Source organism: Diplotaxodon limnothrissa, linkage group LG3, assembly GCF_057381915.1.
Source record: "Diplotaxodon limnothrissa isolate DT_005_m linkage group LG3, D_limnothrissa_male_GT1.1, whole genome shotgun sequence".
In the NCBI taxonomy this organism is placed as follows: Eukaryota; Metazoa; Chordata; class Actinopteri; order Cichliformes; family Cichlidae; genus Diplotaxodon; species Diplotaxodon limnothrissa.
Window position 1 is genome coordinate 9,970,213 of NC_140598.1, and position 25,993 is coordinate 9,996,205.

Consider the following 25,993-nt stretch of genomic DNA (forward strand, 5'->3'; position numbering starts at 1 on the left):
GTTGGTCTTTCACCTGGAATTCCAATAAAATTGATTCATGTTTGTGGCTGAAATGTGACAAAATGTGGGAAAGTTCAAGGTGGCCGAATACTTTTGCAAACCACTGTATTGTACTTCCAGTCCCAGATTGGAGCCTTTGGATCATGTAACCTCTGTTTATATGATTTCATTACAAAGCTGGGGCTGTTCTATTAGCAAATTACTGGCAACCAAAAATCTCATGTTGCTCTGAACTGAGCAGCTCCTGGCAGACTGAAATGACGGCTTTGCAACTTAAATCACCCAAAAATCTAAACTAACATCTATCGCTGCTATTGGTGGATTGTGCTCACAGGCTGGTATTTGGGACACGCGGGTCCCTGGTTTTTAAACTCTAGGAGCCTCCTGGATGAAGAGAAGCTCCTCAGACTACATGACCTGGATGACCCCACAGATAAAAGCTCACATGTGTGTATGATGGACTAAAACACACTGTGAGCGCTCAGATGAAGTAGAAAGGTGCTGCTGATGTTCCAGCCCCGTCTCCAGACGCTCACAGTCAGTACAGGTTCTTCTTAGTCGTGCTGCGTACCTTATGACATTTAATACATGAAACAACTGCAGCCTTCTGCAGCCTTCTGCTCCTTGTCCAGCACCATTGTGTGTGGTTGATTAGCCAGCAGCTGCTGCCAGGTGTTCTTGGAGGGCTGTTTGCCTCTTTAGCCAGTAGGTGTCCAGTACTATCCAGCTCTTCATTGTGGAGTCATTGTTGGATGTCTGTGTTTGTTATGTTGGCTTTTTCTGGGAGGTTCTTTGGTCTGCTGTTGGGTCCTCCAGCCACCTGATGTTGGTGTTGTGTGATGCTACTTTCTCACAGTACTGCTCAGTCTCAGGACCTGGTCATGGCGCCATCTCTGTCTTCCCTGGCTAACAGTAGTCTTGCATTCTTCCAGCCTGTGCGCCATCGCCCCACATAACCTGCACTGTGGCTCCTCCGTCATTGACTTGTAGACTAAGCGGAGCAATATTAAGATGTGGAAAGGCTCCAAAGTTAAAGCCAATTAATCGTCTGCTTTGACAGGTCCCACTATGTCCAGATTCCTTGTAAACCCAGTTCCGTGCTTTCCTCCTCTAGCTGCCGGACCTCGGCTCGGACCATGCCTCTCCTCAGCCAGGGCTCAGCTATTGCCCATTGTTGGAAGTGGGTGGACCCGAGTCCCTAACGCCCCATGCAGGACTTGCCAATGAGTCTTGGTACTATACCATGCTGGTATAGCCAGACCTTGAATTCGCCTGGTATGCCTGAACCTGCATCTTATGTAGCCACTCTACATCGTGCTCCTGCAGTGGACGAACTCTCATTTCCAGCCCGCTGGCACAGTATTTCCCGGGAAGGCTGAGGAGAGTGATCCCTCCTACATATTCTAATATGAACCATAAGCTTTATTATTGTAAAGTGGAAGCATTAACTAGCTGTGTATATCATATTGTCTGCAATCATACCGGTACAAATTCTTACGTGATACAAAACTGTCGTACTGAGATATCATTGCTATAGCAACACCAGGTGGTTATGATCCCTAGTGCATGCAATTAAGAGACAAGCCTGGGCATGTCTGGGAGTGAGAGCCACATGTGTCAGTCTGCAGTGGAGCAACTTCAGGAACCTCCAACAATCACAGTGCTCTGCAACATATGCAAGAACCTGTTTCAGCCCTTCAGGTGAAAAAACTGTGCGCTACAGTCAGGCTGTGTGTGACCCAAATGTAAACAAATGACTCCACCAAGTGTGGCTGAAGGACGTCATGTGACAGGAAGAGCAAACAGTGGATGAAAGTTACTGATACAGTACATGGTGCAAGACCAAAGCAGCAGGTTAAAAAGCTCAACTCATGACCCAACATCCCAGGTAGAAGAGAGTCTTCAGTTTTATTGTGAAAATATTGTGCAGGTTCCTAAAGAGTCACAAGGTTAAGTTACTTTAGTTACTGTTTAACAAAAGTTTCCAGGCCAAACTACGACTAACACCAACCCTGTTTCTGTACTACATTTGACTTATTCTGTGTTGCAGTGCCGTGCCACTTTCACGCTGCTGCAAACGGCACTGTGTCATCAGTGACAGTAGCTCATTGGAAGCAATCATGGGATGCCCTTCATTTAATCAAACTTAGAAATGCTGCAGAAAATATCTTTTTGTGTAAATGATCAGAAACATTATTACCACAAATCTTCTTAAAGTATCACTTTGAGCCTGTAAACAAACGGGCACAGCCCTGGTTTATAAACTTTTACTTTGAGTCGGTTCAGAAAGTTGAAGACGTCGTAAGAGAGGCTGCTAAATCATTTTGAGATTGAAGAACATGAAAGAATCGTGTTGTTTTCCTGAGCAATGAGAACAATTGAAAACCAGAGCTGTAAGTCAGCTATGTAGAGTTCGAGATGTGTGCATGTTCCCTGTGAAAGTCAGATCACCAGTCCACATTTGCTGAGCTTTACAGTACCAACGTCACAATCTGCAGCTTTCTGCTTGTATTCCTGAGGTTTAAACTGCAATGACTGAGGCTTTATTGAACTGTTCCACTCAGTGCTTGGCCCGCTGCAGTCAGTGATGCAGGATCTGCACTCGGACGACGACGACGATTCAGAGGACGACAACGACGACGTGGATTCAGACAGGGATCGAGCAGCACACCTCACACACCACCAGCACAGGTTAGTAACCCGAGGGCAGCTTTTCGAATGGCTGAACCGCACACTAGTTTAGTTTCATAGAGCTGTGTGCAGACATTGGTAATGAATTCCTTTTAACCAGGATATTGCTATTATGAGGGCTACTTTGTATCTCACATGTTTGTGCAGTAGAGCCAGCCTTTAACAACAAACCTGTAAAATGATGAAGAGCCGCTATTTAAATCTTGGTTAAAATTGCTTCGGACAGTTTCTAAAGGTTCTTTCAACGTGCCTTTTACTAACTTTTCAAGTATTTCATGTAAGCTCTTTCCAACTCTCTCCACCATCCTGTTGGTGGAGGCGTGCCGTCAACCTTGGCCAAAAAGCATAACTTAACCAGATCGTCTCCGTCTCCAACAGTTGACCGGTTTTCTATCATCTATGCCAGGGGTGGGCAATTCCAGGCCTCGATGGCCGGTGTCCTGCAGGTTTTAGATGTGTCCTTGATCCAACACAGCTGATTCAAATGGATAAATGACCTCCTCATGATGTCCTGAAGTTCTCCAGAGGCTGGTAATGAACTAATCATGTGATTCAGGTGTGTTGACCCAAGGTGAGATCTAAAACCTGCAGAACACCGGCCCTCGAGGCCTGGAGTTGGACACCCCTGATCTAGCAGGCCCCTCCCTGACACTGATTCTGCGAGAGTCATCTTCATGTTAAAGACCGTCCTTCGTCCCCACTCTCTCACATGCTGCTCATGGGGGATTTTTCATTGTTAGCGGTTTTTAGCTAACAGCTGAGACAACAGTTTTAATGTCTTTATTCTTTGTGACTTCATACTTAGGATTAGTTTAAGTGATGGCAGCAGAAGTGACAGCTCCTCCCATTCCCCGCTGTCGTGCAGTGAGGCCCCGCCCTTATTAAAGTCTACTAATAACCAGGTAATCATATCAGTAATATACTGGCTTATGTCTTAGAGCAGCATGATTGAAAGCCACAGTATCCAGGTGTGTGCGTGACCCTGGGTGACTCTTTGCTCTTCTGTCTGTCAGATAGTGGAAGTAAAAAGTCCCACCAAGCAGAGCAAGCAAGACAAAAGCATGGAGTGTGATAAGGTGAGAACGAGTGTCTTTGGTTTTTAGATGTGGAGTAGACTAGTAAATATTCTGAAATATGGAAAGTGTTGTTATGTCTTGGGGTTTGTTACCATCAGCCACTGCTACATCATGACAGCCGTGTTTGCTGTGTGCTTTTCAGGTTTACCTGGATGAGCTGGTGGAGCTGCATAAAAGACTAATGACACTAAGAGAAGGTCACATACTGCAACAGGTGAGCTGATGTCAGCAGCTCACATACTGCTCCTATGTGGTCATGTGTTGGGTTACGCCATGTCGCAAGTTTTCTGAGGAGCTTTTGTGATATTTAGTAGATCGGATTACATCTTTGTTTATTTATTACTTATATACGATCCAGTAATTTAGGTCAGTATCGGACTGATACCGATATGCAACATCGGCTCGGTCCATCTCTAGTTCAGATGGCTTTTAATGAGCCTTATAAAATAAACACAGTTTAAAAACATCTAGCAACTAAATCAAGGGTAGCCTGAACTTACAGTCACTGAACACAGCAAGTGTCCCTGCTCTCAGATACAAAACCTGCCTTTAAAAGTTCAGAGTAATGAAATCAGCAGCACTGATTCTATCATTTCTAGTCTCACACACCACTTGTGCATTTCTGTAGTTTTGGTTCACATCGGTTGATTTTCTGCAGTAAACAACTAATGAGAACATTTTCTAAACCTCTGAGTGTCCATCAGGATCCTGTAGAAACAGCTTCCATGTCAAACATTTCTGTTTAGAAAGAAAAAGATTTTTAGAAAATTCTCTAAAGAATTCAACATCTGTTTTGTTTTCTACTATTTATTTAAAAAGTCCCTCTAGCACAGATTTCTTTAGTCACATGTCTTTCTGTGTCTTCCATACAAACATTAAACATGCAAACACTCAACACAGCAACACTGAAACCATTTGAGTGTAACTTTCATTCAAATCAAACTTTATACACAATTACAACATGGAACAAAAGACAATCTAAACATTAAAACACTACAACCAATGAAGAAACAAATGAAACCAATCACAATCAACATCAAAATATGATCATGGAAAAATAGGAGAGACATATCATACAATTCATACACGTTCATGTGAAATCTTTGGGTTCAATAACCTTCAATCCTTCTTTTAAATTACATTTAAATTTCAGCTGGCAGCAAAGAAATGAATCAGAAATTAACCTCAATGAATCTGCAGCTTCATCAATGTGATGCTGAGTTTCTGACTGAGATTGAGTCTGAACATGTCTGACTCTGTGAAACAGTCAGAGTGTTTCTCTGACAGCAGGAGCCTCTTTACACTCAGCTTCACACAGACGAGCTGAGGAACGATCAAGCAAACTTCTTCTTCTGTCATTTTTAACAGCAGCTTGCATCCAAAGATGTTGCACTACTGCCATCTCCTGGCTTTTACTCTTACTTCTCTTCCAGATCCTCAGATCCTCTTGATGACATCAGTATTTCTCAAAAATGAAAAACCACTCCTTTCACCTCATCATGACTTAACTGATTAACCACTTTTTCAAACGTAAGTTTCATTTCACCACCAGTTCCCACCCTCAACACTCTCCTTTGACTTCTATACTTCAACTAATAACCACATGTTCAACCGTCTCCACAGCATTACACCATCACATAACCCAGTCGGATGTTTCCCCATCATAAAAAGAGAACCATTCAGAAAGCAATGACCTGTTTGTATTCTCCTGCTGCCTATTTAACCCACTACTCCTCTTAACTTCTATTGTGTTTTGTACCCATGTCTCCCTTTTGTTCCATTATCCCATGCCATTCTCCAGAAGTTCTTACTTTGTGTCCAAACTATTCTTTTCCCTCAGATTTCAACAATGGTATCTGCACATCTATGTCTACTTTTTTAACAGCTGCTTTAGCCAATCTGCTCTTTCATTACCCACAATACCTCTATGAGCCAGAGTCCACATTATCACTATATGTTTATTTTCTTCAGACACTCTATGATGAGCAAAAGGACGTCATACAAATTTACTTTCAATGCTGACAATGAATCACTACATATTATTACTTTTGAAATTCTGCTGTCTTCCACCCATTCTAAAGCCAACAGTGTGACATATAACTCAACTGCATATATACTCAGAAGATTTGATGTTGTTTTTGCAATCTTGAGCCTTAACTGCAGAATTACCACTGCTACACTTGTTGCTTCAGGTTTGGGATCTTTCGACCCATCTGTATACACCTGTAAATAGTTCATTATAAAATTCTTCAATTCAATTCAATTCAATTCAATTTTATTTATACAGCACCAAATCACAACAGCAGTCGCCTCAAGGCGCTTTATATTGTACAGTAGATACATAGAAAAAAAATTACAATCATATGACCCCCTATGAGCAGCACTATGACGACAGTGGGAAGGAAAAACTCCCTTTTAACAGGAAGAAACCTCCGGCAGAACCAGGCTCAGGGAGGGGCGGGGCCATCTGCTGCGACCGGTTGGGGTGAGAGAAGGAAGACAGGATAAAGACATGCTGTGGAAGAGAGACAGAGGTTAATAACAGATATGATTCAATGCAGAGAGGTCTATTAATATATAGTGAGTGAGAAAGGAGACTGGAAAGGAAAAACTCAATGCATCATGGGAATCCCCCGGCAGCCTACATCTATTGCAGCATAACTAAGGGAGGATTCAGGGTCACCTGGTCCAGCCCTAACTATATGCTTTAGCAAAAAGGAAAGTTTTAAGCCTAATCTTGAAAGTACAGATAGTGTCTGTCTCCTGAATCCAAACTGGAAGCTGGTTCCACAGAAGAGGGGCCTGAAAACTGAAGGCTCTGCCTCCCATTCTACTTTTAAATACTCTAGGAACAACAAGTAGGCCTGCAGAGCGAGAGCGAAGTGCTCTAATAGGGTGATATGGTACTACAAGGTCATTAAGATAAGATGGGGCCTGATTATTTAAGACCTTGTATGTGAGGAGCAGGATTTTGAATTCTGGATTTAACAGGAAGCCAAAACAGGAGAAATCTGCTCTCTCTTTCTAGTCCCTGTCAGGACTCTTGCTGCAGCATTTTGGATCAGTTGAAGGCTTTTCAGCGAGTTTTTAGGACATCCTGAAAATAATGAATTACAGTCGTCCAGCCTGGAAGTAATAAATGCATGAACTAGTTTTTCAGCGTCACTCTGAGACAGGATATTTCTAACTTTAGAGATGTTGCACAAATGAAAGAAAGCAGTGAAGTGAGATTAGTGCTGTAAAACTTCCATAACACTGAACAGATGCCACCACAGATATGTTAAAATCTCAGTCAAAACTAGCAAAAACAAATGAAATCCATGAATCAGAAATGCTGATTGTTGAACAGATAATTCAGTCTGTACATGAGGAGGATCCACTTTAGACTAAACTACATACAGAAACACAGGAACCAGGGCACAGTGTAAATCCAGGAGCTCTGTGTGCAACAGCTGACCTGTATGAACACAAAACACTGATTGAAGTCCACGTTGATGCTTTCTGTCTGTTTAACTTTTACATTTGAAGCAACACATTTTACTTCAAACACACAGATCAGGTAGAAAACTGTGGATTAGAAAACAAATTCATCAAGAAGGTCCTGAAGCAAGAAGTTCATCATTGCATAGAGTAAGAAAAAGGACATGAATCATCCCACGGGTCTGTGCAGTCGTTACATTATCATCAGCTAAATCATGTCTGCATACTGTGTGTGTGTGTGTGTGTGTGTGTGTGTGTGTGTGTGTGTGTGTGTGTGTGTGTGTGTGTGTTTCTTTTTTAAATCTTCCACTTAGAGTTCAAACTTGGATAGTGATAAAAACATTGCACTGCTTCATTTAATATCTAATTGAACACATCTGTGGTTGAATTTGAATCTTAAATGTTTTGATTTCAAAGATGTGGTTCTGATATGAAGGAACAGAAAGTAAATTGTTGCCATGGATACAGTGAGACAGACGCCTCAGACCCTTATTTTTTATTTCTTTCTTTTATTTTATTGATTCATTTCTTTATTTTTACATTTTAAAAAGTGTATTTGTCGGAATGAACTAATCCCCATTTCCCATGCTTTGTGTCACTGGTCATACTGGGAACAGCCATAGAAAATGTTTGTAAAGAAGAAATCTTAAACATGAGCAGATTCTCAGGCGATTTCTGTTTCCTAACCATTGTTTCAGTAACACGTCCCATCACTACATGTGTGTTAAAGATTTCTTTGGGATCAAAATAATCCACTGACAGTTATCAGTACAAACAGGATGCAAAAATCCAAAGTTCAGACTTCAGAGTTACTAAAACAGAGATCTGAGGAAAACTGGTTCTTCACACGACGTTTCATGTGTGAACAGTAGAGGTGGTTTCATTTTCACATGTAGGTGTTGCAGTGAGGATTGCAGGGAGACATTTGCTGAATAGCTGCAGCTCTGCTCCTGTAGACTGCCTCTGAATGTGTGTGTGGTGATAAAGTCACTTTAATTAAATGTCACCTGTCAGGGAAAACTTTGTGTTGACTGAAGAAAGTTCACTTCTCTTTCATTGCAGCTCCACTCTTATTTTTGATGCACTCATTTGTTTCATAAATGATTTCAATGATTTTGCCACAGCTCTGCATTGTCAGGTCGGAGCATGTGTGCTTTTGATGAAATGCTGATATGATGACGCTTGATTGGGGAAAGATTTCCACAGGTGGTGTTGTTGGTCTCCTCCTTCCAGTTTTCTTGTTGCTGCCTCTCTCCTCGCCTCAGTTGCTGCAGCTGTATCATGTATGTTGTTATGTTACATACAAAGAGGAATTTGTGACATTAAAGAGTAAAGATTCTTATTCTTAAATGAAGATGAATAAAAGTTTTGTGAAATAACTACTGAGTTCTGGTGCCGTCTCTGGATGCCTCGACGAATAAAAGAACCGGGGTAAAACTGATTTCGTAACAATTTATACCTATATTTTTCTATTTCTCTATTTCTCTGAATATTTATCTATCATAACTGTTTCTACACTCACTTTATATGAGTGCTTGTTGTTTCTTGTATATTTGCTGCTATGACAACTCAGTTTCCCTCCTGGATTAATAAAGTTTCTCTGATTCTGAAATACAGTGAGCCATTATATTTGTAGTTTCTAACTAACAATATAAAGGCTCAGCAACCGATAGAGCCACAGCACGTCCCACTGGCAGCTGAAGGAACTTTTAAACAAAGGACTTTGTAATTGAAGCTTTATTTATACAGGTCGGCTCATTGAGACTCAATGTCTCATTTACAAGAGAGACCTGTTCCAGACACACATATTAAAATTACAACAATAAGAGAAAAGTTTGTGTAATGTACTCAGTCACATTAAAAACAAGAACAAGTTCCCAGAGATGGTTTCACAAAAACATGTGTACGTCTTTTGAAGTCTGCAAGTGAAATCAACGGAGAGCCTTAAATCCTTCGGTTATGTTTTCCATGAAGACGGAGCAGAAAAGGAGAACGCCTTCTTCCCAAGCTCTGCATGAACTGATGGAACAGTGAATGTAATGATGTCCTGAGACTGCAGGCTGTGACTAAACTGTTTGCCTAACATGTACTCTGATAAATAGGAGGCAGTAACCCAGAAACAGATTTATAGATAAAATGATACTAATGGACCATCCTGTGTAAGACCAATGAGGACCAGTTAACCAGAGAACACAGAGTACAGTGGTGTGTTAAAGGTTTACAGACAGTTATAAATCTTAATGCCCCATGATGGACAAAATCCAACAGATGAAGAGAGCGAGCAGAGTCATTCATATAAATCATGTCACTGTAATCCAGGGCAGGTAAAAAAAAGGTGGCAGCAACAAGCTTTTTCCTGTGAAACATGATCTGTTCCTGGAAGAGAAGCCCAACTTCAGCCTCAGTGTCTTTATTAGATGTTCAATGTGTGGCTTATAGGAACGACTGTCATCAACCACAATACCGAGGTCTGTGTACGAGGCCACAGTTTCAATAGAAATACTTTGAGCAGATACAGGAGAAGGAAATAAAGCCGGACCCTCTTTCTGTTTGTGAACAACATGACTTTGGTTTTTTCTACATTTAAAGCCAGTCTGAGCCAGCTGAGAATGAATACTATCAACAGCTGCTGTAATGGTTTGAAAACTATGTTGATGGTATAAAATGAACAGATGCATCTAGATTTTGTGCCACACCGTTGACATAAGTAGCCCAGGACAGAACCCTGTGCACTCGTTTAGTGACATTTAAAAAGCTGAAGAGAGACCATTGAGCTGAACGCACTGCTGATGTCCAAAAGAACATTAGAGAAGCAGCCAGCTGCTCGGTCTGAAAGGCCTATTTCCAGTAATCTATGACATAAAATGCTGTGGTCAGCAGCTCAGCTCATAAACCAAGGGACTGGGAGCAGCTGCTGCTGAGTGTTGCTGGAGTTCCTGTGCTGTTAGATCCTCATCCTCTCCACGCAGCTTGGAAGTAGGTGAAGTTGTGCCAGAAGAGTTTTTGTTGTGGTCAACAGTGTCAAAGACTTTGATAGATCAATAAAAAGAGCTGCACAGTAGTTCTTTGCATCCAGCGCTTCATAGACGTCTTTGAGAACTTTTATCGAAGCAGTTCCAGTACTGTGCAGTTTCCTAAAACCAGACTGGAAGGGAGATAAAATCATATTTTCATCCAGATAACTTTGAAGTTGATTATTTACCAGCTTTTGAAGAACCTTAGATAAGACACAGAGTTTGGAAATTGGCCTGTAATTACTAAATGTTGAAGAATCACCAGCTTTCAGTGGGGGAGTACAGAGGCACACTTCCACATCTGTGGTAAAGCCTTCTGTTGTAGAGAAAGATTAAAAATATAAGACACTGGCTCAGCTATGATATTTGCAGCCAAGTGCAAGAAGGAAGGAGAACGATTGTGAGGACGAGTTTCTGGTGTTGGGGCTATTCAAAGCCTTACAAACCTCTTCTACTGTGACAGGTGTGAAGGAAAAGGTATCAGTAAGCAGGAACTACGAGCAGAGTTGTGTGCAAGAGGTTTACCATCAGATACTGTGCTGAACAAAGAGCAAGAAGCAACAAAGTGTTTGTTAAAGCAACATTTCAGTTTTGTGTGACACAGGAGTGGAGTCGATATTTAAGTGAGGAGGAAGCTCTGAGGAGTCACAGCTGGCAGAGACACTTTATAGTTTGCCAAAACCTCCTACGGTCGTTTGGACTGTCAGTCGTTAAAGTAAAAAATAGTTACATCTTGATGATGGAGGCAGTAATCCGATTACACAGCTAATGAAAACGTAGCCAATCAGCATCAGAGCCAGACTTCCTGCCCAGGCCTGGTTTCTCTCATGTAGGAGATCGGCCGGTACTGAACCAAACCAGGCCTGTCCCGACCTTTCACCCTGACCTGGCAAAAAGGGGCGTGTCTGTCCACAAAGTAGACACAACTCTCCTGTAAATGTTCCCAAACTGACATTGTCAGCCTGTTTAATACGACCCCAGTTCAAACTGATGCGGGCTCGGAGCGTGAGATTTTAGTGTTTCTCACAGCACCAACTATGCAGTGATCACTCAGGTCGTTGGCAAAAACTGCAGATGTGGAAAACTTACGCAGCATATTAGTTAAAAAAGGGCAATAAGAGCAGATTCATCTGGGTGTTTAGGATCAAGGCGTGTGAGGCTTTAAATAATTTGAGTCAGTTTTAAAAACAAGCAGCGTGCCTTAAAATCATCAGACACAGAAGAAAGCCAGTCCCAATGAAAATCATCCATCTGAAAGACGTCATTAAAATGCAGCTCAGATAAAAGTTGAACCAGAGACGGTGATGTGCTGGGGGAAGCAGGTGGAGGCTGATAGCAGCCAACAACAGTCTGATTTCCAAACAGATCAATAGTTAAGGCCAAGATTTCAAATGGCTGAGGTGCAGATGGAGAGAACAAGACTTGAGCAGCAAGACAGAGCTTCACATAAACTTCCAGACCTCCGCCTTTTCTGGGACAGTCTGAGTGCTAAATGTTAAATCCATCAGTTGCTACGTTTTTATCCAGTAAAGATTTGGAAAGTCTCAGAAACAACAATGATACCAGCACCGCTTGAACAGGCCCAGATTCCAATCATATCCATGTTAGGAAGCACACGACGTGATGCACGTGTAACCCAGACAGTTTTTAACATCTGCTGGTGTTTCACATTCAGCCAGAGGCCCAGGGTTAGGTTGGATACCAGACAATAATAAAAGCATCGTTATTAGACTCTAGAGCTCGTTTATAGCTGACACCACATGTAGAGTTTAAGTTCACACAGAGACGATGACATTTTTCTAAAACCAGCAAACAATAAACAAGAAATGTAACAAGAGTTTCAGAAGAAGCTGTTTTACAGAGAAATGATTCCCTGAAGACAAAATTATTATTATCATCCTTTATTTCTCCAGGTGAAAATTTAATTGAGATTAAAAATGTTGTTTTCAAGAGAGACCTGGCATCATGGCAGCAAGAGTCAGAAATACATCATAATTCAAACAAATACAAAATAGGAAAAACATCCTACATAAACTTCATAAAGTTTCATTAACAGACTTTGAACAATGGACTTCAAACTTCCCCCCAAAACAACAGAAACACATTTGAAGATAATGAATGACATTTATCCCTCTAAAGAAGGACTTAGACTACGATTTAATATGAATGAGAACATGTTCATAAATGGATGCAACCAAAGATTTCATCAATCCCTGACAACAGAACGTTTGGTTTGATTTCACAAGATAAGAATGACGACTGAGTTGGAAAATTGTTTTACGTTTAGTCAAATCTTTCCTACATAAAGTCGGATTACAAAATCATCCCCTAAGTTTGTTGTTTTATTCAAGGAATTGAAATTATAGAGAAAATCTGTGAAATGACTTAAAGAAAACAAACCACAAAAACTCTATGATGCTCTAAACCCCCTGGTTTAGGTCGGCAAAACTTTACTAGACCCGCCCCTGCACAGTTACAAGCTGTCAGCTACTTAGAAAAGGATCCTGGTGTTATTTGTCTCTCAGAAACAGTTCATAACTTCCCATCAACTCATTCATGTCACCTAAAAGGTAAACCTGTTTCTCAATCACCTCCTCAGCTCTGATGATTCATTTGTGGCTTTAATGTAGTGTTACATCCTGTTTGTTTGCTTCCATCTGTATACATGTCCAGATTCACTGTTATGTTTCTATTCTTACATTGCTGTGTGATCACTGTTCCCTCTGCTGACTGATGTGACCTTTTGTATCGCACACTGATACTTGTCATATTTGTATCTGCGCCTAAAAGATAAAAAGTTTTCCATGCTAAAACACAGCTCCACCTCCTGTAGTTCTCCCTCTGAACCACTAGATGTCTCTGTTATCTAAATGAAGACGTGCAGCACAGCAACCACAGCAGCGCTCAGATCACACGTGTCCTGTTATTATGTATAAAAGCATGAAACAGGTGAGACAGGTGGGATCAATATTAATGTTGTGGAAATATATGAAAAAGCAACAGAAGAGTGAAAACATTTCGTGTTTCTAGAAAGATCTTTCAGCTCACAGCTGCTCACAGACTGTATTTACAAGTGACAAACTGCAACTCTACAGTACATCTACAGTATATATCAAATATATTCTGTATTCAAATCTATTGAGTGATGTTTGAAAGTCTTTCCAGGTGAGTTTGATCCAGGAGGGTCTGAAGCCAGAGTCAGACAGAGACTGTGCAGAGACTGTAGAAGGACAGAGCAGCAGCAGAGCAGTCCAGATACACTGATGATCCTCTGTCAGATCCAGAGGGACACACAGGGATGATGCTGGACTCTACATTGTGTCTGACAGTGGAGCTGTTCTCAGAGCAGTTCACTCTGCAGCACTGACAGTCATCTGCACTTCTTCTCATTCCTCTGTCAGTCACTGCTGGATGAAGCTCTCCTCTCCACCTCCCAGTAACATGGCCCAGTCAGAGCGTCTCTACACACAAGCTGCTGCTGCTTCAACCTCTCTGGATCATCAGGACACAGCTCCTCCTCTCTCAGCACACACACCGTCCTGTTTACCATCATCAGCTCCACCTGCAGAGAGAAGAAGGAAGAGCAGAGGAGATAAACGAGTGTTTCCAGAGACTCTTCATCAGCTGTCAGTCAGTGATGCAGCACATCCAGTATAAAGAGCAGCAGGGACTTCAGTGCTGGGACTGTACTAGGACTCATTGTTGCTTCACTTTTTCTAATCTTTGGATTTTTATTGAAGTTGATGAAAATGTTTTTCCCTCCTAGTTTGAGTTTGGACTTTCATTCATTACAAGAACCTTGGTGTGTCCACTCTGAGCTCTGTAGGAACCCCAACAACAAGCCCAACAATCCAGATGGACGGTTCCAGCTGTTAACTGGAGGAATTCCATCCAAACATCTGCTCTCACTAAATTCTTCCTCACCTACAGACTGTGTTCTTCACTGCTTTAAACTTGGAAATGAATGCAGTCATTGGTCTGCGTGCTGCTTTGTTCAGAGAGCTGATTGGCTGTTGACAGCGTTTGATCAGAGCGTGTCAGCTGTTACTATGGTGACCATAAAGGTCAGAAACAGGAAGTGTTTGTGTCCAATCCTGAAGCCTGTCACCATTCTCCTCTCACAGCTTCACTGAGAAGCTGCAGCTTTACAGGAAACACTGGATCTTTGTTTCATACTGACTGTGTTTAGTACAATACTGCTGACAGCACCACCCACTCACTCCATCACTCTACTGACCTCAGAGTCTCCAGTCTGTAGTCTGGACTCTGCTGAAGATCAGACAGCTGCTTCACATCTGGATCCTTCAGGTTGTTGTAGTACAGCTCCAGCTGTCTCAGATGGGAGGGGTTGGACTTCAGTGCTGCTGCCAGATAATCACAGCTGATCTTTGACAAACCACAGTCCCACAATCTGTATAAAGAATGAAAGATGTAAGTTTATTAGACAAAGTGTGAGCTTGAAATCATTCAGTGTTTCATCATCTGTTCAGAGCTGAAGAAGGTTCAGAATGTAGAAGTTTAGAAAATGGAAACTCCAAACAGCTGAAGCCAACAGGAAGCAGCTTCAAACAGGAAACTGTGCAGAGTTTCAGACTATATGTCCTGATGCAGCCAGTTGGATTTTGGAGATTTGAAACTCTGTTCTGTGACTAAGTCCTTGAATCATTTCTTCCAGTTGGTCCAACAAGACAGACTAAGTGTTGGACATGTGTTGTGGCTCCATTAGGGGAGCTTCTAAATGTGATGTGATGGCCCCTCTGGGTCTGTCAGGTCACAGGACTGAAGAGAGCTCAAACTGGGCACACAGTTGTTCCAGTCTGGACCAAAGACTATATACTGGGACTGAGGGACTGCTTTGACTGCACCCACTGGGACTTTTTAAAGGCTCATGTTCTCACTTAGATCATCGATTTCTACTTACATTTCTTTCTGGGAAAAATGGGGATTACTTTTAAAACAGGAAGTATTTTCCCCAATAAGCAGCCCTGGATTAGTAAATCACTCCAACATGTTCTCAGGCAGAAGAAGCTGTCTTGTTATGAGGGAGAGAAGAAAAAGATTGAGGCACAGAAACTTGTTGAAAGAGAGATAAAGCAGCTAAAATCAGGTGTAAAAGTAAAGCAGAGGATGAGCTGAATAAAGGACACTCAAGGCTGGCTTGGAAAGGAATGAAGTCCATGGTGGGGATGCAGAACAAGGAGCAAAGATGAATGTGATGCTGAATCAGCAGAAGACTTGGACTCATTTGATTCCAGCTTTGATATCATTGATTTCAATGAAGAGCTTTGTGATTGTAGCAAAGGGCTGGTAGCTCTGAGAGTCCCACTGATGAGGTGTTTGTGTGGAAATCTCTTAGTGGGACCAAAGAGAGAAAAAGCCCTGGTCCTGATGCTGTGGGAGGGAAATGATTGAAGTGTGCTGTGAGGAACTGACTGGGAGATTTTCACACATTTTCCAGTCCTCCTTGGAACAACAGGAAGTTCCCAGCATATGGAAACAAAGGTTAAGTGTCCTATGGCACTCAGTGATGATGGTGCTGTGGCCCCACCACCTCCACCTCTTTGTAAAGGAACTAACTGTAATCTGAAGCTTCAAATGGAACTAAGACTTCCTCCACTAGGTGGCAGTGTCTGATGAGAAAGTGTTAGTGGAGCTGGCCTGGAGTCAGAAACAGGAAGATGCAGGATTTGGGCTGAAATGGGGAAAAGTGGTTAGCACTAGTGCCTTAAAGCAAGAAGGTTGTAGGTTGAAGCTTGTTGGCCTTTCTGTGGAGGGTGGATGTTCTCCCACAGTCCAATGAAATGCTGCTTAGGTTCATTGGTGCTTCTAAATTGGCTGTAGGTGTGGATGTGAGAGAGTGCTTCTCTGTCTCTCTCTGTTGGCCCTGTGATGGACTGCTCACCTGTGCAGGTGGACCACGCCTCTTGCCCTATGACAGCTAGGGCACAGGCTGCAGCCCTGTGAGCCTAAGCTGAATAAACAGTTAGCAAAAATGATCCATAGATGGCCTGAAATCCCCCAGTTAGCAGTTTGGTAGATAGCTATGACATGCTAATCCCATCCAGCAGCTGTATTCTACCTGTAAGCTGATCCCTGCTGAGCCAAAGCACTTTTTCATATACAAATTACAACCTTTAATAGAAACCTATTGGTCAGCATCTTATTAGCCTGCTGTTAGCTTCATTCCACAGAAAACTGAGAGAAACTAACAGAGTTGATAAAGAATAAAGAGAAATGTGCTGATTTAAAGCCTTTGAAGTGCTTCAGATGATCTCTGTCCACTTCTGTCCACTCATTCATTCATGTAAGCTTTCTAATGCAGCTTTGATCTTCACAGTCTGCTTCATGAAACTCATTCTAACCCTGAATGTCAGAGTGTTCCTCCTTCTCTTTCCCATCATTCATGCTGGCAGTGGAGGAGATTTGGATGTTGGACTGTGTTTTGGATGATGTGTGTATGTTTGTGTTGGACTGCTGTCTGTAAAGCAAACGCACATTTTGCTTTGGATTTCAGTGTCAGACAGACTTTAAGGTGGAATGAAGAGTTGGAGAGTTTCACAGTGAATTATCCAGTGGAGGATTTTTCTTCCTCTTTGAAGGTTTGAAATGTGAACATTGTTCTGCTGCAGTCAATGGACTAAACCAGAGAAGAAGAAAACAGACTTTACCATGAAGATCCTCAGTGTGGATCAGTATAATATCAGCCTGATGTCTGCAGTTTAGTGTCAGCACAACTTTCACATCATATTCATCTCAGCACAACTAAAACATGCTGACTGACCTCAGAGTTTCAAGTCCACATCCTGGACTCTCCAGGAAACCACACAGATGCTTCACTCCTGAATCCTGCAGGTTGTTGTTAATTGAACACCTGTAGTCATTACTCAGGTCCAGCTCTCTCAGATGGGAGGGGTTGGACTTCAGCGCTGCTGCCAGATAATCACAGCTGATCTTTGACAAACCACAGTCCATCAATCTGTATAAAGAATGAAAGATGTAAGTTTATTAGACAAAGTGTGAGCTTGAAATCATTCAGTGTTTCATCATCTGTTCAGAGCTGAAGAAGGTTCAGAATGTAGAAGTTTAGAAAATGGAAACTCCAAACAGCTGAAGCCAACTGGAAGCAGCTTCAAACAAACACAACAAGAGAAAAAACTCTGAATGTTTCACATTAAAGTCGTACATTTATCATAAAAACAGGACAAAGACTTGAAAAAGTCGTGTTTTTCCTTCCAGGAACCACAAGGCTTCACTTTTAAAGGTGAAGTGTGAAAGAAATGGACATATTTGAAGTCCAACACCTTTTTCCAGTCACATTATTAAAGCAGACAAACTACAAGCTCATTTTCATTCCAACAAGTCATCTTCTGACCTGGACTAACAACACTGGTCTCTATGTGCAGCTGGCTGTGAGACCAGTGCTCAGGGAGCGTCTACAAAGTGCAACACTGAAAGAACATCACACACTCATTTGCTTCCAGCACTTTCACACAAACATCTACTGTCATTATTGTCACCAAACTCTGTGGATCCTTTATTGCAAATTCAAATGGGATCAAATGGTCAGACAAAAGAGGGTTATGAGGAAATATGATGAAATGTTGTGTATTAGCAGCAAGTTATTGAATCATTTTCCTCAGAAACCAAACAAAATGATTGACAAACACGTTTTTACAAACTCAGTGTTGGACTTGGATCAGCAGGATAAGCTGATGTTTAAAGGCGTTTGAGTCTCGCTGTATGAGAGTCCAGTTATTACTCAATATTTATGGATGATGTTCTTTCAGTGTTGCACTTTGTAGACGCTCCCTGAGCCTCACAGCCAGCTGCACATGGACCAGCTGACATTACCCAGCATTAGAGGCGGGTGTAAAAAAATGGATTTTCCTATTTAAATGGTTTTAATTTGAATAAAGCGATGTTGATTCATTCAATCCTGAATCGATGTTTAATATAAATGTATTTTGCCAGAATCTCAGGTTAAAGCTCCCAAAAGTATTTCAACAACAAGCAAACAGATAAAACAGTAAATGAGAGCAGCTAAACACACAAAGATGGAAACACAGAGCGTGGATCGTTCACTCGACGGCACGTACACGGACACGCCGTCGGGGCTGAAAGTGGACAGCTCACAGATCCTGAAGCTGCAGGTTTCATCTGTCTCCAACCAAAACTGAGTGAACCAGCAGCAGAAGAAGATCCAAACTACGCTTTACGTTTGATGAACATCGTCATGAATTCTCTCTGACTTTGACATTTACTTCCTGCACAGCTCTCTCTCTCTCAGTGTACTTCAAGAACAGTTTACCTTCAAAAATCTGTTTCCTGCATTATTCACTGCTTATTACGCACCAGTCTGCTGTTGTGTTCACTGCTGTCGGCCTCCAAAAACAAAGCCTCATTTCTGCTGTTCAATACTGAAGAAATGTAAACCTTTTAAAATGATGACAGATTACAAACTCTCAGCTGTGTCTGTAATCAAACCTCTGTAACTTTGCTTCACTTCAGCAGCATCAGCTCATGTTCACATGTTGATTCATGGTTTGCTTCAGTTTTTGATGGACTGCAGAATATTTTGAAGGTTATCTGCTATAAAAAGCCAGAACAGGAAAATCTGCTTCATGTGTTTCTGTTTGATCCTCAGTGACTTTGACACAAAGGCCTCTGCTGTGATGATCACACCTCTGATCAAGTCTCACAGTGTCAGCTTTGTTTTTATACATATGGATATGTGCTGATAAATGATCAGAATTATAATATTTCCCACTGTCTGCTGTGTGCCGTGACCTTTGACCTGCTAAAGACAGTCAGCTGTGGATTATTCATTGTTGTGTCTGATGCTTAGAACTGTGAGGAAGAACACTACACAGTTAATCAGGGTCCCCTCTCTCTGAATCAGGAAAGGTGGGCAGGCCGCGTGTGGGCCGCGGGCCATACGTTGAGTCTCACTGTTTGAAATGTGAACATTGTTCTGCTGCAGTCAATGGACTAAACCAGAGAAGAAGAAAACAGACTTTACCATGAAGATCCTCAGTGTGGATCAGTATAATATCAGCCTGATGTCTGCAGTTTAGTGTCAGCACAACTTTCACATCATATTCATCTCAGCACAACTAAAACATGCTGACTGACCTCAGAGTTTCAAGTCCACATCCTGGACTCTCCAGGAAACCACACAGATGCTTCACTCCTGAATCCTGCAGCTTGTTCTTCAGGCTCAGCTCCAGCTGTCTCAGATGGGAGGGGTTGGACTTCAGTGCTGCTGCCAGATAATCACAGCTGATCTCTGACAAACCACAGTCCCACAATCTGCATAAAGAATGAAAGATGTAAGTTTATTAGACAAAGTGTGAGCTTGAAATCATTCAGTGTTTCATCATCTGTTCAGAGCTGAAGAAGGTTCAGAATGTAGAAGTTTAGAAAATGGAAACTCCAAACAGCTGAAGCCAACAGGAAGCAGCTTCAAACAAACACAACAAGAGAAAAAACTCTGAATGTTTCACATTAAAGTCGTACATTTATCATAAAAACAGGACAAAGACTTGAAAAAGTCGTGTTTTTCCTTCCAGGAACCACAAGGCTTCACTTTTAAAGGTGAAGTGTGAAAGAAATGGACATATTTGAAGTCCAACACCTTTTTCCAGTCACATTATTAAAGCAGACAAACTACAAGCTCATTTTCATTCCAACAAGTCATCTTCTGACCTGGACTAACAACACTGGTCTCTATGTGCAGCTGGCTGTGAGACCAGTGCTCAGGGAGCGTCTACAAAGTGCAACACTGAAAGAACATCACACACTCATTTGCTTCCATCATCCAACCTGAAGAGGAAACAGAGACGCCTCCCCTTCAAAGTAAAAGCTGCTCCTTTTGGACACAGTATCAAAGAAAGTCTACAGTATAACATAGAAAAGACAGAACAAAGTTTTGGTTGTTTTTAAATTGTGCAGAAATGAAACTACACTAAGCTCAATTATGTGACAGACATTTCATCCCATGTCAGTTTGGCCTCATCCTGGGCCGGATTATCCAGCACACACTCTGACCACAGGCCCAGGGGCCACGCACAGCTGGGCTCCATCCAAGAGACAGGAAACAAACCAACACAATAATAAAAAGCACCATGTGATCTTCTTACATCTTCAAGACAAACATAGTAAAAACATGAGCATATTTGTTTCCTGATAAAATGATGTGACAGGTAGAACAGAGTAAAGTGGTGGTGTTACAGCCTTTCTCCCCTCTGCTGCCGAGGCTGTTAGTCTCTCCCAAACTCAGCTACAGGACTTCCAAATGAATGAAAGCAGCAGAAGTGGCTTTACAAATGAAAGAGGAAGAGGAGAAGAAGAGGAGAGGGAGGCCACCCTGACCATCACTCCAGCTGAAAACATCACACTTCCATTAAAGTTGGTGAGAAAATGTTGAGCAGGATGAGCTGCTGGCTAATCTGGAGGCTGTAGCAGCAGCTCACAGTCACAGTGGGTTTCCACTCATGAAAAAGCTCTGGCTGCTTCATTTCTCATCTCATATCAGAGACTTTAAAGCTTCACTGAAGCTGTACTGTGATGCTTCCATATCCCAGTGAGGCCTCCATAATGATTTCAGCTGTTCTGTACACACACTGTGTGCCCTGTATGGCTCAAAGTCTCTGCAGCCTGTTTTTATCTGCTATCATCAGATCTTCATCATCCTCATTCACATCCCTCACACACTCTACAGCCTCATCAGCACTGACTTCATCTTCACTGACTGATGGAGCACAACATGAACCTGTGGAGGCTGAAACACTGTCCTGTCAAACATCTCCCCGTCACCACTCCACTTCTGTCAGCCTTTAAATGAACCCTGCTCAAGTCTGTCACTTCTGTTTGGAGCCAAAAGGAAAAACTGTTGTTCAGTCGTTTGGAAAGACAACATTTCTGAAAGCACTCAAACTTCTTCACATTTGTCTTCAGACACATCCTGAACATTTAGGAACTAAAGAAAGTTTCAAACATCAATCAAAGACCTGAAATATAGAAAAACTACAACAGCCGCAGTCAGTGAACTCACCTCAGAGTCTCCAGTCGACAGTTTGGACTCTCCAGTCCAGCACACAGAAGCTTCACTGCTGAATCCTGCAGGTTTTGGTTTCCACTCATGTCCAGCTCTGTCAGATGGGAGGGGTTGGACTTCAGAGCTGAGGCCACAACTTCACAGTGAGACTCTGAGAGTCCACACCAAGTCAGTCTGTGATGATAGAAAATATAAAATGTGTTATTATAAAAGCAGAAAATCTGCATTATAAACACAGACTGAATGTATATGAAGACAAAACAGAGTGAGGTCATAATCTGATGAATCTGCTCTTCACATCTGTGCTTCAGCTCCTCTTACTGTGTTTGACATGACACAACGATTGAGTCTCTCTCAGACCTGCAGACTTTTAATGAGAATCTTTGTTCGGCTTTAATCTGCAGATGAAGGAGGAAGATGGTGTCACATTTAGGCTTCCATATTGTCCACAGTCTGTCACTGAGATCTGATCCAGAGTCAGAGTGAAGACACACATTTGGACTGTTTCCTGTTTTGACTCCAGAACATTTTGAATGAGTTCAGCTCAGTGAAGAGTTCCAGCTGGAAAGATGATCTCTGTTTGCTACCTGCTGTCAGGTACGACTGTTCACGTCCACACGCAGGAAAAACCTGCTGACTGTTACCAAACGGAGCAGAAATCTCATCACTGGACAATAATGATGAATGAACTCAGAGCTGCTGATATCAGATCTGATTTCAGGGGAACTAAACACAGAAATGATTGGCTCATTTGAGCTTTCTGAGCCATTATCTGCTGGTGTGTCGCTAGTTGGCAGAAAATGATTTGTATTCCTGTTCAGAGCTTCAGTGTTTATGAGTCCAGATCCAGGTGACAGCAAGTCAAAATGATGTTACCTGTCTGTGTCCAGCAGCAGCCTGTATTCACTTTGAATATTGTTATAACCTGACATGGATCAGTTTGTCTTTGATTGGTTTGTAAATGTCACTGTTTCCATTGGACCTGAGTGACGTACAAAGACAGAGAGGGAGAGAAAGGAGAGAGAGGATGGAGACAGCAAAGAGAGAGCAAACACAAACAGGTGAGAGTGGACAGGTGACCAAGGTCAGCAACCAATCAGAGAGCTTCTGTTTGACCCACAGTCACTGATGATGACTGCACATAACCAAGCAGTGTGTTACTCTGATATCAAATATGGATCCTGCTCTTATAATAATGATCATCAGATGATATTATTGTGTTATTTTGTAGCTGAATACGATGTTTGTGTGATTATCAGTGAAAGAAGCAGTGAGGAGGATGGAGAGAGAGAGAGGACAGAGGGTGAAGTTAGAAACACTAAAAGGATTTTTCATGGATTTCATGGATGATTTGAGTGATTTCCAGCAGGACACTTAAACATGTCAGTGGACGTCCTAAAGAACATATTCACTGATATGAAACGTGTCATTGAACAGGATTAATATCAGTGGAAACATGGTGGAAACAGCTGTGACTGCATGGATGTGACACACTTCAAATCTGTTCTCCACTCTTGGATTTGGGATCCATGGAGCTGCTGCTGAGTCTGTACAATAAAGGAATGGTGTGGAAGGTTGCAGCGTACGGACACAAACACTTTGTGCTTACAATCTGATTTTATTTTCAACATTAAACTACTAACCTACACTGATCAATGATGTTAATGATCACATCTGGACTCACCGAGCCTTTCTGCAGTTCCTCACAGCTGGAATCAGTCTCAGTCGTCCCTGCTCTGATGTGTTGTACTTCAGCAGGTCAAACTCATCCAGAACCTCCTCTGACATCTGCAGCATGAAGGCCAGAGCTGAGCACTGGATCTCAGAGAGGTTCTTCTCTGATCTGTTCTCTGACTTCAGGAACTCTTGGATCTCCTGATGTACTGAGAGGTCGTTCATCTCCATCAGACAGTGGAAGATGTTGATGCTTCTGTCAGGAGAGATTTTATCACTGTTCATCTTCTTCAGGTTGTTGATGACTCTCTGGATGGTTCCTGGACTGATCTCTGTCTGACCCAGCAGACCTACTAAGAGTCTCTGGTTGGACTCCAGACAGAGGCCATGAAGGAAGCGAACAAACAGGTCCAGGTGGCCATTTTTACTCTGGAGGGATTTCTCCATGGCTCGTTTAAGGAAATCATCCAGAGAGGACTCGTTGTATTTTTGTCCCAAGAAGTTCTCCAGCACCTCTGTCTTCCTGCTGGTGTGACAGTGGAACTTGAAGACTGCAGCCAGAAACTCCTGAATGCTCAGATGAACAAAGCAGTAGACTGGTTTCTGGAAGATCACACACTCTCTTTTGAAGATCTCTGTACAAACTCCTGAGTACACCGAGGCCTCTGTCACATCCAGACCACACTGCTCCAGGTCTTCTTGGTAGAACATGATGTTTCCTTTCTCCAGATGTTCAAACGCCAGCCTCCCCAGCTTCAGAAGAACTTTCCTATCAGCCTCCGTCAGCTCCTGTGGACTCGTCTCACGTCCCTCGTGGTACTTGTTCTTCTTCCTCTTTGTCTGAACCAGCAGGAAGTGTGAGTACATGTCAGTCAGGGTCTTGGGCAGCTCTCCTCTCTGCTCTGTAGTCAACATGTGCTCCAGAACTGTAGCAGTGATCCAGCAGAAGACTGGGATACTACACATGATGTGGAGGCTCCTGGATGTCTTCATGTGGGAGATGATTCTGCTGGACAGCTCTTCATCACTGAATCTCCTCCTGAAGTACTCCTCCTTCTGGGCGTCAGTGAAGCCTCGTACTTCTGTTAGCCTGTCAACACATGTAGGAGGGATCTGATTGGCTGCTGCGGGTCGGGAAGTTATCCAGACGAGAGCCGAGGGAAGCAGATTCCCCTGGATGAGGTTTGTCAGCAGCTGGCTGACTGATGACTTCTGTGTGACATCAGACAGCAGCTTCCTGTTGGTGAAATCCAATGAAAGTCTGCTTTCATCCAGGCCGTCAAAGATGAACAAAAGCTGAGAGACAGCCAGCTTCTCTGCTGTGACCTTCTGTAATGTTGGATGGAAAACATGGAGCAGCTCCAGAAGACTGTACTGCTCATCTCTGATCAGGTTCAGCTCCCTGAATGAAAGCAGAACCACCACACTGACATGTTGGTTCTCCAAGCCCTCTGCCCAGTCCAGAGTGAACTTCTGCACTGAGAAGGTTTTTCCAACACCAGCCACGCCGTTGGTCAGAACCACTCTGATGGGTCTCTGTTGGTCAGGTAAGGCTTTAAAGATGTCCTGGCACCTGATTGGAGCGTCATGGAGGGCGTCCATCTTGGAAGCTGTCTCCAGCTGCCTCACCTCATGTTGGGTATGAACCTCTTCACTCTGTCCCTCTGTGATGTAGAGCTCAGTGTAGATCCTGTTGAGGAGGGTTCTACTTCCTGTTTCATCACTTCCTTCAGTCACACGTTCACATCTCCTCCTCAGACTGATCTTATGTTCATCTAAAACCTCCTGCAGACCAACATCTGCTGAAAGAAAGAAAAACAATGAGACTAAAGAGAAAGAAAACTCTTCAATGTCTGAACAACACAAGAAGTCCAGTTTTCAGAAATGAGTCCATCAGCAGACAGATGTTCAGTCTTACTTTGTACACAGCTGCTCTGACTGGCTGTCTGCAGTCCAGCTCTGCTTCTGGATCTTTCTCCACACTGGGGACAGGAGGAGTCTCCTGATGAAGCAGACTGGTCCCAGTATGAGGAGATGCACTGTCTGCAGAACCAGTGTCCACAGCTGGTAGAGACTGGATCCTTCAGGACGTCCTGACACAAAGCACAGCAGGACAGCTGCTCCTCCTCACAAACACCACTCCTCTTCCTCTTCGTCTCTCTGTGAACACATTTCTTCATCACTAAAAACATTTACTGTCAGTGAAAAACATCCAGATGTGACCAAACTGCAGTTCCTCACAGTTCCTTTGATGTCATCAACACTAATGAGCTGCTCTTCCTGTCTGCCTGTCTCATTAAACACTGAGTGATGAATACAAACTCAACACTTCCTGCAGACTTCCTGACTTCACAATAAAAGCTTTCCATCAGAGACACAGTTATGACTTTCACTGTTTTACAGCTGCTGTGTGCAGATTATCTGGGTCAGTTCACTCTGAAGCAGCTTAGAAGTGTCCGTGTAGAGCCGTGGTCTGACACACAGAGACTTCTGATTTTCTCTATTTAAACAAACATGATGAAGATGAGCAGGTTTCTCTTCTAGTATAAACTCTGTGTCTCTCTGGCTGGCTCATGATGGCTTTTCAGGTTTTATGTTTTGCTCTCTCCTGCTATGGTTTTGCCTGCCTGGGTGGAGCTTGTAATGGCCTCTCGCTCTTGGTCCACCCAGCTATGATGATTACACCACCTGTTGCTGACTCACCTGGGCTTACCGGTAACCATTTAACGCTGCGGCATGGAGCAGTTTGTCGCTGGGACATTGACCCTCCTGTGTTCATGATCTCAGCTCTTTGCTAAGAAATCTCTCTCTAAATTCACCAGTTGGGTTAACTTTGTGTATACTTTGAGTAAATATTTCCCCGGACCTGGTTACAGACGCTTACCTGTGACTCCCGTGTGTGGCTGTGTGAGTGGAGAGCAGGACAAGAGTGACTGAAGAGGAGTGAGTGTGGACTCCCTTCCCTCTTTTCCCTGGAGCCCTGGACCCCCTCCCCAACTCAC

General features: G+C 42.8%; 3 protein-coding genes across 4 annotated transcripts in view; 1 reads left to right on the plus strand and 2 right to left on the minus strand.

Moving 5' to 3' along the window:
* The window catches only part of LOC146634395 (protein NLRC3-like), a 63,710-nt gene that overhangs the window by 25,544 nt on the left and 12,173 nt on the right, over nucleotides 1-25,993 (minus strand). The gene's annotated exons all lie outside the window — the stretch shown is intronic.
* On the plus strand, nucleotides 2,588-5,234 carry mllt3 (MLLT3 super elongation complex subunit). Its single transcript, XM_085377845.1, has 5 exons — nucleotides 2,588-2,691; nucleotides 3,497-3,593; nucleotides 3,705-3,767; nucleotides 3,910-3,981; nucleotides 5,201-5,234. Exons 1-5 carry the CDS (start codon nucleotides 2,588-2,590, stop codon nucleotides 5,216-5,218), a joined length of 354 nt encoding a protein of 117 aa, XP_085233971.1. The 3' UTR covers nucleotides 5,219-5,234.
* LOC146634398 (NACHT, LRR and PYD domains-containing protein 12-like) lies at nucleotides 12,569-25,347 on the minus strand. 2 transcript variants are annotated; one of them, XM_085377407.1, is made up of 7 exons: nucleotides 24,910-25,347; nucleotides 23,002-24,790; nucleotides 21,315-21,491; nucleotides 19,394-19,570; nucleotides 17,043-17,237; nucleotides 14,499-14,672; nucleotides 12,569-13,823 (listed from the first exon to the last, which is right to left on the minus strand). In XM_085377407.1, the coding sequence occupies exons 1-7, from the start codon at nucleotides 25,181-25,183 to the stop codon at nucleotides 13,814-13,816; spliced, it is 2,796 nt and encodes a 931-aa protein (XP_085233533.1). In that variant the 5' UTR covers nucleotides 25,184-25,347; the 3' UTR covers nucleotides 12,569-13,813. The 2 variants fall into 2 exon arrangements, with proteins under 2 accessions (XP_085233533.1, XP_085233525.1); XM_085377399.1 differs by having other exon boundaries at nucleotides 23,002-24,793.